This window comes from Nerophis lumbriciformis, linkage group LG02 (assembly GCF_033978685.3).
Source record: "Nerophis lumbriciformis linkage group LG02, RoL_Nlum_v2.1, whole genome shotgun sequence".
NCBI lineage: Eukaryota > Metazoa > Chordata > Actinopteri > Syngnathiformes > Syngnathidae > Nerophis > Nerophis lumbriciformis.
In genome coordinates this window covers 23,296,937-23,310,465 of record NC_084549.2, presented here as the reverse complement: position 1 = coordinate 23,310,465, position 13,529 = coordinate 23,296,937, and the positions used below count along the sequence as shown (strand labels likewise).

At 40.2% G+C, this 13,529-nt stretch overlaps 1 protein-coding gene across 2 annotated transcripts in view; it reads right to left on the bottom strand.

Annotated features, from left to right (window-relative positions):
• map3k4 (mitogen-activated protein kinase kinase kinase 4) overlaps positions 1-7,295 on the bottom strand; it is a 48,798-nt gene extending 41,503 nt beyond the window's left edge. For both annotated transcript variants that reach the window (XM_061958911.1, XM_061958919.1), the window contains exon 1: positions 7,036-7,295. In XM_061958911.1, the coding sequence (XP_061814895.1) occupies positions 7,036-7,067 (32 nt within the window). In that variant the 5' untranslated portion in view covers positions 7,068-7,295. The remainder of the gene's footprint in view (positions 1-7,035) is intronic.
• Positions 7,296-13,529: the final 6,234 nt, after the last annotated feature.

Genomic DNA, 13,529 nt, shown 5'->3' with positions numbered 1-13,529 from the left:
TACGGAACGAGTTTCCACACGAACATATGAAGTAGCCGCCTAAGCTAAAGTCTTAACAAGCTGCTCTGCTTTCTGCCTCTGTCTCCTACACAGCACTCAGCATTGTCCCACCCACACAACCATCTGATTGGTTACAACCTATAGCGGTAACAGCCTATCAGCAGTGCGTATTCAGAGCGCATGTAATCAGCGCTTCAGCGTCGAGCAGATAGGTGTTTAGCAGGTGAGCATCAGGCAGCGTACTCGCCCCAAATTAAAATAAACACCTCCCAGTCAACTACTAGTAACATCACTATGAGCCTGTTGACGTTCTAGAAATATAAACTGCAGCTCAGCTCGCTCGCAGTCCTGGCTTGAGGTGAAGGCTAATTAGCTTTTAGCGTAACGTTTGCTCATTTTGCAGTGTGTGTGATAAAAATCAACTAAAGGCTTCCCAAATGCTGTAATAAATTAAGCATGATGAGTTGACTTGAAACTGTTTAATGTTGCACTTTTTATATGTAGAAGAAAATATTTGTCATTTTATTTAATCTGAGCATCAACTTGAGGCAGTTTAATGTTGATTAACGTGGGCAGAATTATTATAGTGTTCCCAATCTTAAAAGGATAAAGCCATTGTTTAAATAACCAAAACATTTATTTTTTTGTTGTTTTCTTACTGTACCAAAAATGAACCGAACCGTGACCTCTAAACCAAGGTACATACCAAACCGAAATTTTGTGTACCGTTACACCCCTAATATATATATATTTTTTAAGCTGCACAAATATCATCATAAACCTATGCATTTGGCTTTGTCTTGGGCTTTTTGCAACACCTTTTTTCAAATATGTTGTGTCCCCGAGCTTGGAGTTGACAACGAGCAACAAGAGCACATAGTGACGATTGCTAATGCCAGCAATGTGTGGAGCTTCAACATTTTATATTACATTAGGGGTAAACTTTTTTTTTTTTTTACACTTGTAAGGCAATATCGTCTTACGACTCAGACAAATAAAGGTTGCATTCTTTTGTATCAAATAATAATATTGAGTGACAAACATATTAATAATATTTTTTTAGTCAAAAATGTTTGTTCTAAAAGTGTGCCGATAGATCGGCCACCGATCAGTATCGGCAGATTCTCATGAAAAAGTACACGATCATCATTGCTGATGAATGCGTTTTATCGCTGATCACAAATGTCGATCCCTTCTGGCTGACACTATTTATTTTTAGTCCCCCGGCTAACAACTAATTATGTGTGTCCATACACAGTGTGGAGTAGCTCCTCGAAAAAAAGTCTCCTCCATTACGGGGGAAAAAAAAGGTCTTTATAGTATCATCATCACTGGAGGCTGAACATGTAACACACAGAAGGGAATAAGAAACTAGCTGAAATATTGTGCTGAAATTGTTAAACTGTTAATAGCACTCACCATAAATACATTGAAATAATTATACTTAAAGGGGAACATTATCACAATTTCAGAATGGTTAAAACCATTAAAAATCAGTTCCCAGTGGCTTATTATATTTTTCGAAGTTTTTTTCAAAATTTTACCCATCACGCAATATCCCTAAAAAAAAGCTTCAAAGTGCCTGATTTTAACCACCCGTCCATTTTCCTGTGACGTCACATAGTGAAGCCAACACAAACAAACATGACGGAAAGAACAGCAAGCTATAGCGACATTAGCTCGGATTCAGACTCGGATTTCAGCGGCTTAAGCGATTCAACAGATTACGAATGTATTGAAACGGATGGTTGTAGTGTGGAGGCAGGTAGCGAAAACGAAATTGAAGAAGAAACTGAAGCTATTGAGCCATATCGGTTTGAACCTTATGCAAGCGAAACCGACGAAAACGACACGACAGCCAGCGACACGGGAGAAAGCGAGGACGAATTCGACGATCGCCTTCTAACCAACGATTGGTATGTGTTTGTTTGGCATTAAAGGAAACTAACAACTATGAACTAGGTTTACAGCATATGAAATACATTTGGCAACAACATGCACTTTGAGAGTGCAGACAGCCCAATTTTCATCAATTAATATATTCTGTAGACATACCCTCATGTCAGCAGGCCAGGGAAGCTAGGGTCGATATTCTTCTCTTGATCATCTTCGGGACGGTGTGAGCCAAGATATCCAGGGGGTTTAGCTCGCTCGTCTGCGGGAACAAACTGCCGCCATTGCTTGCCGTTCTACCGAGGTCCTTTGTCCCTGAATTGCTCACAGACTCCGGCAGATTTAATGGGGGTCTGGCGGCAGATTTCTTTGACTTTATCGTTGGAAATGCATCTGCTTTGAGTGTCGCAGGATATCAACACATTCTTGCTATCTCTGTCGTAGTATAGCTTTCGTAGGTAAAGTGTGCGGAACAAACGTCCAATTTCTTGCCACTTTCGCATCTTTGGGCCACTGGTGCAACTTGAATCCGTCCCTGTTCGTGTTGTTACACCCTCCGACAACACACCGACAAGGCATGATGTCTCCAAGGTACGGAAAACAGTCGAAAAAACGGAAAATAACAGAGCTGATTTGACTCGGTGTTTGAGAAAATGGCGGATTGCTTCCCGATGCGACGTCATGTTGTGACGTCATCGCTCCGAGAGCGAATATTAGAAAGGCGTTTAATTCGCCAAAATTCACCTATTTAGAGTTCGGAAATCGGTTAAAAAAATATATGGTCTTTTTTCTGCAACATCAAGGTATATATTGACGCTTACATAGGTCTGGTGATAATGTTCCCCTTTAACAGATGTGATTTGTATCGTATTGGTATTGGCTGATCTCACTCATGGATGATCAGGATCAGCAGCATAAACCCCTAATCGGAACATCCCTAGTTTATTTTTATGCAATGTCCTTTGCAGTGGACAACACTATTCTATTCTATACAGGTAAAAGCCAGTAAATTAGAATATTTTGAAAAACTTGATTTATTTCAGTAATTGCATTCAAAAGGTGTAACTTGTACATTATATTTATTCATTGCACACAGACTGATGCATTCAAATGTTTATTTCATTTAATTTTGATGATTTGAAGTGGCAACAAATGAAAATCCAAAATTCCGTGTGTCACAAAATTAGAATATTACTTAAGGCTAATACAAAAAAGGGATTTTTAGAAATGTTGGCCAACTGAAAAGTATGAAAATGAAAAATATGAGCATGTACAATACTCAATACTTGGTTGGAGCTCCTTTTGCCTCAATTACTGCGTTAATGCGGCGTGGCATGGAGTCGATGAGTTTCTGGCACTGCTCAGGTGTTATGAGAGCCCAGGTTGCTCTGATAGTGGCCTTCAACTCTTCTGCGTTTTTGGGTCTGGCATTCTGCATCTTCCTTTTCACAATACCCCACAGATTTTCTATGGGGCTAAGGTCAGGGGAGTTGGCGGGCCAATTTAGAACAGAAATACCATGGTCCGTAAACCAGGCACGGGTAGATTTTGCGCTGTGTGCAGGCGCCAAGTCCTGTTGGAACTTGAAATCTCCATCTCCATAGAGCAGGTCAGCAGCAGGAAGCATGAAGTGCTCTAAAACTTGCTGGTAGACGGCTGCGTTGACCCTGGATCTCAGGAAACAGAGTGGACCGACACCAGCAGATGACATGGCACCCCAAACCATCACTGATAGTGGAAACTTTACACTAGACTTCAGGCAACGTGGATCCTGTGCCTCTCCTGTCTTCCTCCAGACTCTGGGACCTCGATTTCCAAAGGAAATGCAAAATTTGATTTCGTCAGAAAACATGACTTTGGACCACTCAGCAGCAGTCCAGCTGGTGTCGGTCCACTCTGTTTCCTGAGATCCAGGGTCAACGCAGCCGTCTACCAGCAAGGTTTAGAGCACTTCATGCTTCCTGCTGCTGACCTGCTCTATGGAGATGGAGATTTCAAGTTCCAACAGGACTTGGCGCCTGCACACAGCGCAAAATCTACCCGTGCCTGGTATTGTTCGTATTGGTTACTCATGCATGTGTGCATCTTCCACATTTGCTGCATCAATTAGCTTCATGATTTTTAATGAAAAAAATCTACAGAGGACATTAAAAAAAGTTGTGGATTTCAGTACCTCAAAAATAACTGTATTACCAAAACCAACAATTAGACCAGGGGTGTCAAACTCATTTTAGATCGGGGACCACATGGAGAAAAATCTACTACCAAGTGGGCCGGACTGGTGCAATCACGACACGATCACTTAAAAATAAAGTCAACTTCAGATTGTTTCCTTTGTTTAAAAATAGAACAAGCACATTCTGAAAATGTACAAATCATAATGTTGCGGTTAATAGTATTCTACCTTTATTTGTTGTTATTTATACTTTCTGAATAAATTATGTGATAATGTTCATCAAGATAAAAAAAATTATATCAAAATCAAATTACAGGATGTTATTTATACCCCAGCCGAGTCATACCAAAGACTATAAAAATGGGACCCATTACCTCCCTGCTTGGCACTCAGCATCAAGGGTTGGAATTGGGGTTTGAATCACCAGCTGCTGCTCACTGCTCCCCTCACCTCCCAGGGGGTGATCATGGGTGATGGGTCAAATGCAGAGAATAATTTCGCCACACCTCATGTGTGTGTGACAATCATTGGTACTTTAACTTTAACTTTTATGTAGTTTGCTCATTTTCCTCCACTGATGTACTAACATCATGTGGGTTTTTTTTTTACACATATGTATCATCATCTACATAGATACAAAGAATTGCAATTGCGACATCTAATGGACACATGTACAAAAGCAGTTTCTTTCATTAAAAAATGTCGGCTCATTTTTATACTTAGCAAACACATCCGCGGGCCATACGTTTGACGCCCCGAAATTAGACACTTGTGCTTTAAAACACACTTAAGTTCTACCTTTCATCACACAATAGCTGGATAAATGTAAAGACCAATGACAGATTTGATTAATCTTGCAGTGTTTTCCATGTGAGGTAGTAATGCTGTGAAGTGTTTGACCCCGGAACAGATTAATTCACTTTACCTTCTAAAAATAGTTCAACGTTTGGACACATTCACAGTGCATACATTGGTAAATGTGCCACCCCTTGCAGCCCACGATGCACACATTCAACCATCACATTTTCATACAGTAAGCTTGCGGTGTTAGGGGGGGAAAAACAACAAACACAAAAGGAACTCGACCCCACCCTTATGTGGAATAGCTCCACGCAGCCAGAAGTGGACCTCCCAGACTCTCCTGTATGCAAAACGCACAAAGCTTACAAATCATGCACGACACAACACAAGTTTGCAGTCAACAGTCAACGTGCTCAAGAGGTCACATGATGACACATAAATAAATGTAGACACTGCATGTTGAGGTACTGTACAATACATAATGTCAATTACATGCAAGTTGCCTCTGAACTTGAAAGACTATCTCGCCATCAGGAGTGGAACCTTCAAGCTAATAATAAATATGTTGTACGGCGCATGGCAATCCTTTCATCTTTTTCATGATCTGAAACACCAAGTCGTGCTGGCAGAAAAGATCAATTGTTTCGAAGGAAACGGCAGATGAGAGCGACAGCCTGCACACGTTTCTTGCAAGCAGGTGTAGGCAGAGAACGGATGCAGTTAGGAAATAGGAAGAGGAGGCTCCATCTGCACTCCACGCACCGCCTGTGCTCCCGGCAAACGCAGCCTTTTAATGAGCTGTAGCCACCAGTGTCTGCAGTGCTGCCGGCAACTACACCACATCCTGTAATCCCAGGAATGCTACTAGTGACCGTGTCCACTTTGAGACACGAGACATTACGCCTCACCTCTGCTCGTGCAACGGAAACATATTAAGAGTATATGCACTCCCTCCCTCCCTTCGAGGCCTGTCATGTCTGCCTTCATTGCTATTTAATACAGAGCAATGCAAGCACACACACACACACACAGTTCCTGAAAACTTTCCAACCCGTGGCTGCTTCAATGCATTCGAGGACACCAAGGACACCGTTTAGTCTTCTTCAAAGCCATGAAAACACTATGAAGTGTGTGGGCATACTGTAGATTTGTGCTCATTATAGTAAGTGTTACCCTCCACCCACACACTAAACAAACACGGGGAGTGGGGGAATGTTTTCATGTCAACTTCCAGTAAGAACATGCACTATAGTCACATCAAGTTGTGCATTGTCCTTATGCAACCACATTAATAGGGCCAGTGTTGCACAACCATTGAGCTGTTTTGTTCACTTTTAGACAGCAAGTGGCAGTAACACAATCCATATCAAAGACCAAAACAATTTGCACATGAGCCATGATTTTTTTTTTTTTTTTTGCAGGAGACAAGGGGTGGAAAACAAGGATAGAGAAGACATAACAGAAGATTCCAGGCGCTCTGTCGCCTGCAGTCAGGGGCAAACTACACCATTTTGATTACATTTAGCAATAACATCACCATTTAAAATTTTTTTTTTTTTTTTTTTTTTTACTCATGTGCATTCTATTGCGTCAGTGACAGTGGGGTATTTGTTTCTGCACATTTAAAGTTAAAGACGAAGCACAAAGACAAGAATCGGAATGCATTCCATGTAAAAACCGTCAAGTAAAAAGATGCACAGGACCACAACACAGGCGCTAAAGGATTAACAATGCCTAAGAGAGGAATGAATGCTAGCTAAAGCTAAAGTTGATGTTTTGTTTCAAATGCATGCGTGTTAACAACACGGCGTGATAAAACGTAACTACTTTGTAAATAGTTTGTTAAGTAAACTTGTGAAGCCTTAAATGACAAGCTAACACTGGTCGTTAGCTTGCTTGGCTCTCTAACATGTTGGAACAATTACCTTCTCAGCCTTCCTTTTTCTCTTGACCCCCCAAAAAAATTCTAATACTTCCTGGAATAAGCGTTTATAGAACGTTGCAAAAAAAAAAAAAGTTGCAAAAGTAAAGCGGCGACTGGACTGCACGGGTCTCACAATTTGACAGGAAGTGGCTTTCTAACACACTAAGCAGTGTCATCAACCCTCGGCTCACAATCTGGCAAGCACGGAGCCCTGATGGTGTCGTCTCTGTGTTCGACATACCTGCTGGGCTTGGAGCGATCTGGGGGCTCCATAGCGAGAACGCGGCGTCCTATTCTTCGCCGTGCATGGACCAGACCATGTCTAGGCAACGGCCGAGGGACTTTGCACCGTGAAATTTTTGCACAGAGGACGATTTTCAGTCTCTTGGAAGCACTTTCGATCCGCCGGCACAGGGGACTCTCGCTTGTGCATACGCCGCCGCCATCTTTCCAACGTTCAATTGACGAGAGGAGTGCCACTGAGGGCTGTTGCTGGGCTACGGCAAGCCGGATGGTCCACTCTCACACACGCGTTCTAGCAAGACTTCACTTAGTTTTACCGCTGTCACGGTCATTTACAATAAAATCATATCCAATCAACAGATTTACATTAGTTTAGTTTATACCGCACCATATTATTTTATTCTACAATGCCTGAACATAAATATTAATTAAAGCTGTTTTTTTATTTTTTTTCATAAAGTGTGAAACAATGCACACACACATATATATATATATATATATATATATATATATATACAGGTAAAAGCCAGTAAATTAGAATATTTTGAAAAACTTGATTTATTTCAGTAATTGCATTCAAAAGGTGTAACTTGTACATTATATTTATTCATTGCACACAGACTGATGCATTCAAATGTTTATTTCATTTAATTTTGATGATTTGAAGTGGCAACAAATGAAAATCCAAAATTCCGTGTGTCACAAAATTAGAATATTGTGTAAGGGTTAAATTTTGAAGACACCTGGTGCCACAAACTAATCAGCTGATTAACTCAAAACACCTGCAAAGGGCTTTAAATGGTCTTTCAGTCCAGTTCTGAAGCCTACACAAACACGGGGAAGACTTCAGATTCAACAGCTGTCCAAAAGGCAACCATCGACACATTGCACAAGGAGGGAAAGACACAAAAGGTTATTGCTGAAGAGGCTGGCTGTTCTCAGAGCTCTGTGTCCAAACACATTAATGGAGAGGCAAAGGGAAGGGAAAAACTGTGGTCAGAAAAAGTGTACAAGCGATAGGGATCACCGCGCCCTGGTCAAGATTGTGAAAAAAAACCCATTCAAAAATGTGGGGGAGATTCAGAAGGAGTGGACAGCTGCTGGAGTCAGTGCTTCAAGATCCACCACCAAGAGACGCTTGAAAGACATGGGTTTCAACTGCCGCATACCTCGTGTCAAGCCACTGTTGACCAAGAAACAGCGCGCAAAGCGTCTCACCTGGGCTAAGGAAAAAAAGAGCTGGACTGCTGCTGAGTGGTCCAAAGTCATGTTTTCTGACGAAAGCAAATTTTGCATTTCCTTTGGAAATCGAGGTCCCAGAGTCTGGAGGAAGACAGGAGAGGCACAGGATCCACGTTGCCTGAAGTCTAGTGTAAAGTTTCCACCATCAGTGATGGTTTGGGGTGCCATGTCATATGCTGGTGTCGGTCCACTCTGTTTCCTGAGATCCAGGGTCAACGCAGCCGTCTACCAGCAAATTTTAGAGCACTTCATGCTTCCTGCTGCTGACCTGCTCTATGGAGATGGAGATTTCAAGTTCCAACAGGACTTGGCGCCTGCACACAGCGCAAAATCTACCCGTGCCTGGTTTACGGACCATGGTATTTCTGTTCTAAATTGGCCCGCCAACTCCCCTGACCTTAGCCCCATAGAAAATCTGTGGGGTATTGTGAAAAGGAAGATGCAGAATGCCAGACCCAAAAACGCAGAAGAGTTGAAGGCCACTATCAGAGCAACCTGGGCTCTCATAACACCTGAGCAGTGCCAGAAACTCATCGACTCCATGCCATGCCGCATTAACGCAGTAATTGAGGCAAAAGGAGCTCCAACCAAGTATTGAGTATTGTACATGCTCATATTTTTCATTTTCATACTTTTCAGTTGGCCAACATTTCTAAAAATCCCTTTTTTGTATTAGCCTTAAGTAATATTCTAATTTTGTGACACACGGAATTTTGGATTTTCATTTGTTGCCACTTCAAATCATCAAAATTAAATGAAATAAACATTTGAATGCATCAGTCTGTGTGCAATGAATAAATATAATGTACAAGTTACACCTTTTGAATGCAATTACTGAAATAAATCAAGTTTTTCAAAATATTCTAATTTACTGGCTTTTACCTGTATATATTAGGGGTGCGGGAAAAAATCGATTAGAATTCGAATCGCGGTTCTCACGTTGTGCGATTCAGAATCGATTCTCATTTTTAAAAAACTTTTTTCTTTTTTAATTACCGTAATCAATCAAACAAGGTTAGTGCGTCAGCCTCACAATACGAAGGTCCTGAGTAGTCGTGAGTTCAATCCCGGGCTCGGGATCTTTCTGTGTGGACTTTGCATTTTCTCCCCGTGACTGCGTGGGTTCCCTCCGGGTACTCCGGCTTCCTCCCACCTCCAAAGACATGCACCTGGGGATAGGTTGATTGGCAACACTAAATTGGCCCATAGTGTGTGAATGTGAATGTTGTCTGTCTATCTGTGTTGGCCCTGCGATGAGATGGCGACTTGTCCAGGGTGTACACCGCCTTCCGCCCGATTGTAGCTGAAATAGGCTCCAGCGCCCCCCGCGACCCTGAAGGGATTAAGCGGTAGAAAATGGATGGATGGATGTTCATTTACAATAAAAACATATCCAATAAACAGATTTACATTAGTTTAGTTTATACCGGACCATATTATTTTATTCTATAATGCCTGAACATAAATATTAATTAATGCTGTTTTTTCCTTTTTTTTTTCATAAAGTGTGAAACAATGCACACACACATATATATATATATATATATATATATATATATATATATATATATATACATATATATATATATATATTAGGGGTGTGGGAAAAAATCGATTAGAATTCGAATCGCGATTCTCACGTTGTGCGATTCAGAATCAATTCTAATTTTTTTTAAAACTGTATGTATATATATATATTTTTTTTAATTAATTTAATTTTTTTTTTTAATTAATTAATCCAACAAGTTAGTGCGTTCGCCTCACAATACAAAGGTCCTGAGTAGTCGTGAGTTCAATCCCGGCCTCAGGATCTTTCTGTGTGGAGTCTGCACGTCCTCCCCGTGACTGCGTGGGTTCCCTCCAGGTACTCCGGCTTCCTCCCACCTCCAAAAACATGCACCTGGGGATAGGTTGATTGGCAACACTAAATTGGCCCTAGTGTGTGAATGTGAGTGTGAATGTTGTCTGTCTATCTGTGTTGGCCCTGCGATGAGGTGGCGACTTGTCCAGGGTGTACACCGCCTTCCGCCCGATTGTAGCTGAAATAGGCTCCAGCGCCCCCCCGCGACCCTGAAGGGATTAAGCGGTAGAAAATGGATGGATGGACGTTCATTTACAATAAAATCATATCCAATAAACAGTTTTACATTAGTTTAGTTTATACCGCACCATATTATTTTATTCTATAATGCCTGAACATAAATATTAATTAATACTGTTATTTCATTTTTATTTTTTTTTCATAAAGTGTGAAACAATGCACACACACATATATACATATATATATATATATATATATATATATATATATATATATATATATATATATATATATATATATATATATATATATATATATTAGGGGTGTGGGAAAAAATTGATTAGAATTCGAATCGCGATTCTCACGTTGTGCAATTCAGAATCAATTCTCTTTTTTTTTTTAAAACGATATTTTTTTTATTTTTTAATTATTTTTATTTTTTTAAATTAATCAATCCACAGTGGCACAGGGGTTACTGCATGTGCCTCACAATACGAAGGTCCTGAGTAGTCCTGGGTTCAATCCCGGCCTCGGGATCTTTCTGTGTGGAGTTTGCATGTTCTCCCCGTGACTGCGTGGGTTCCCTCTGGGTACTCCGGCTTCCTCCCACCTCCAAAGACATGCACCTGGGGATAGGTTGATTGGCAACACTATATTGGCCCTAGTGTGTGAGTGTGAATGTTGTCTGTCTATCTGTGTTGGCCCTGCGATGAGGTGGCGACTTGTCCAGGGTGTACACCGCCTTCCGCCCGATTGTAGCTGAAATAGGCTCCGTGACCCTGAAGGGATTAAGCGGTAGGAAATGGATGGATGGACATTCATTTACAATAAAATCATATCCAATAAACAGATTTACATTAGTTTAGTTTATACCGCACCATATTATTTTATTCTACAATGCCTGAACATAAATATTAATTCATGCTGTTTTTTCATTTTTTTTTTCATAAAGTGTGAAACAATGCACACACATATATATATATATATATATATATAAATATATATATATATATATATATATATATATATATATATATATATATATATATATATATATATATATATATATATATATATATCAGGGGTGCGGGAAAAAATCGATTAGAATTCGAATCGCGGTTAAAAAACTATTTTTTAAAAAAAAATTTAATTAATCAATCCAACAAGCTTAGTGCGTCAGCCTCACAATATGAAGGTCCTGAGTAGTCCTGGGTTCAATCCCGGCCTCGGGATCTTTCTGTGTGGAGTCTGCATGTCCTCCCCGTGACTGCGTGGGTTCCCTCCGAGTACTCCGGCTTTCTCCCACCTCCAAAGAAATGCACCTGGGAATAGGTTGATTGGCAACACTAAATTGGCCCTAGTGTGTGATTGTGAGTGTGAATGTTGTCTGTCTATCTGTGTTGGCCCTGCGATGAGGTGGCGACTTGTCCAGGGTGTACACCGCCTTCCGCCCGATTGTAGCTGAGATAGGCTCCAGCGCCCCCCCGGGACCCTGAAGGGAATAAGCGGTAGAAAATGGATGGATGGATGGAATCCAACAAAACAATACACAGCAATACCATAACAATGCAATCCAATTCCAAAACCAAACCCGACCCAGCAACACTCAGAACTGCAATAAACAGAGCAATTGAGAGGAGACACAAACACGACACAGAACAAACCAAAAGTAGTGAAACAAAAATGAATATTATCAACAACACTATCAATATTAGTTACAATTTCAACATAGCAGTGATTACACTTGCATTGCATCTCATAAGCTTGACAACACACTGTGTCCAATATTTTCACAAAGATAAAATAAGTCATATTTTTGGTTCATTTAACAGTTAAAACTAATTTACAATACAATCAGTTGATAAAACATTGTCCTTTACAATTATAAGAGCTTTTTACAAAAATCTACTACTCTGCTTGCATGTCAGCAGACTGGGGTAGATCCTGCTGAAATCCTATGTATTGAATGAATAGAGAATCCTTTTGAATCGGGAAAAAAATAGTTTTTGAATCGAGAATCGTGTTGAATTGAAAAAAAAAAATCAATTTTGAATCGAATCGTGACCCCAAGAATTGATATTGAATCAAATCGTGGGACACCCAAAGATTCACAGCCCTAATATATATATATATATATATATATATATATATATATATATATATATATATATATATATATATATATATCAGTGACGTGCGGTGAGGTTGATGGCTGGTGAGGCACTGACTTCATCACAGTCAGATTTACAAACATATGAACCCTAAAGAGTATCTTATTCACCATTTGAATGGCAGCAGTTAACGGGTTATGTTTAAAAGCTCATACCAGCATTCTTCCCTGCTTGGCACTCAGCATCAAGGGTTGGAATTGGGGGTTAAATCACCAAAAATGATTCCCAGGCGCGGCGCCGCTGCTGCCCACTGCTCCCCTCACCTCCCAGGGGGTGAACCAGGGGATAGGTCAAATGCAGAGGACAAATTTCATTACACCTAGTGTGTGTGTGACAATCATTGGTACTTTAACTTTTTTTAACTTAACATCTGAGCGGTAAATATGAATGTATATATTGTGTGTCTAATGTTAACTTGTAATTATTTTCAAATAAAGTTTGGTTAAAAGATTTCAATGAGTGTAAAAGTACTTTAGAGCATGTTCAACAATACCGTGATACTAATGATAACTGTGATCATTTTGGTCACAATAACCGTAATATGAAATGCTGAAATTTTTACATCCCTAATGTCAATTAAATATATTTGAGTAGCTTCTGGTTAGAATTGCTGAGTGGAAAAACATTTTTTTTTACACATTTTAAGCAGAAACTAGACTACAGTGTGACTTAGGCCAAGAACCAAAACCACCCTTGAAATAAAACCAACCAAATGGACTGAACCTGACTCTAATTTAATTTCTATGCCAATCTAAATGTTATTTTAGAGTAGAAAAACATACCCTACAGTACTCCTGGAACATTTGAGCTCCAGGCTGTTGTGGTATATCAAATGAAAGATTATGATGTTGTAGAACAGGCCTGTTTAAGCACAGTAGGATTTAAGTTTTATTAAACATTGAAAAAAAAGACAGGATTTAGGGTTACATGGAACTTTAGAGCTTTGGTCCAGCCATCTATTTTCTATACGTCTGTCCTCTTTAGGGTAGAGGAGCCTTGTATGAGCCTATCCCAGCTGGCGTTAGGCACACACAATCA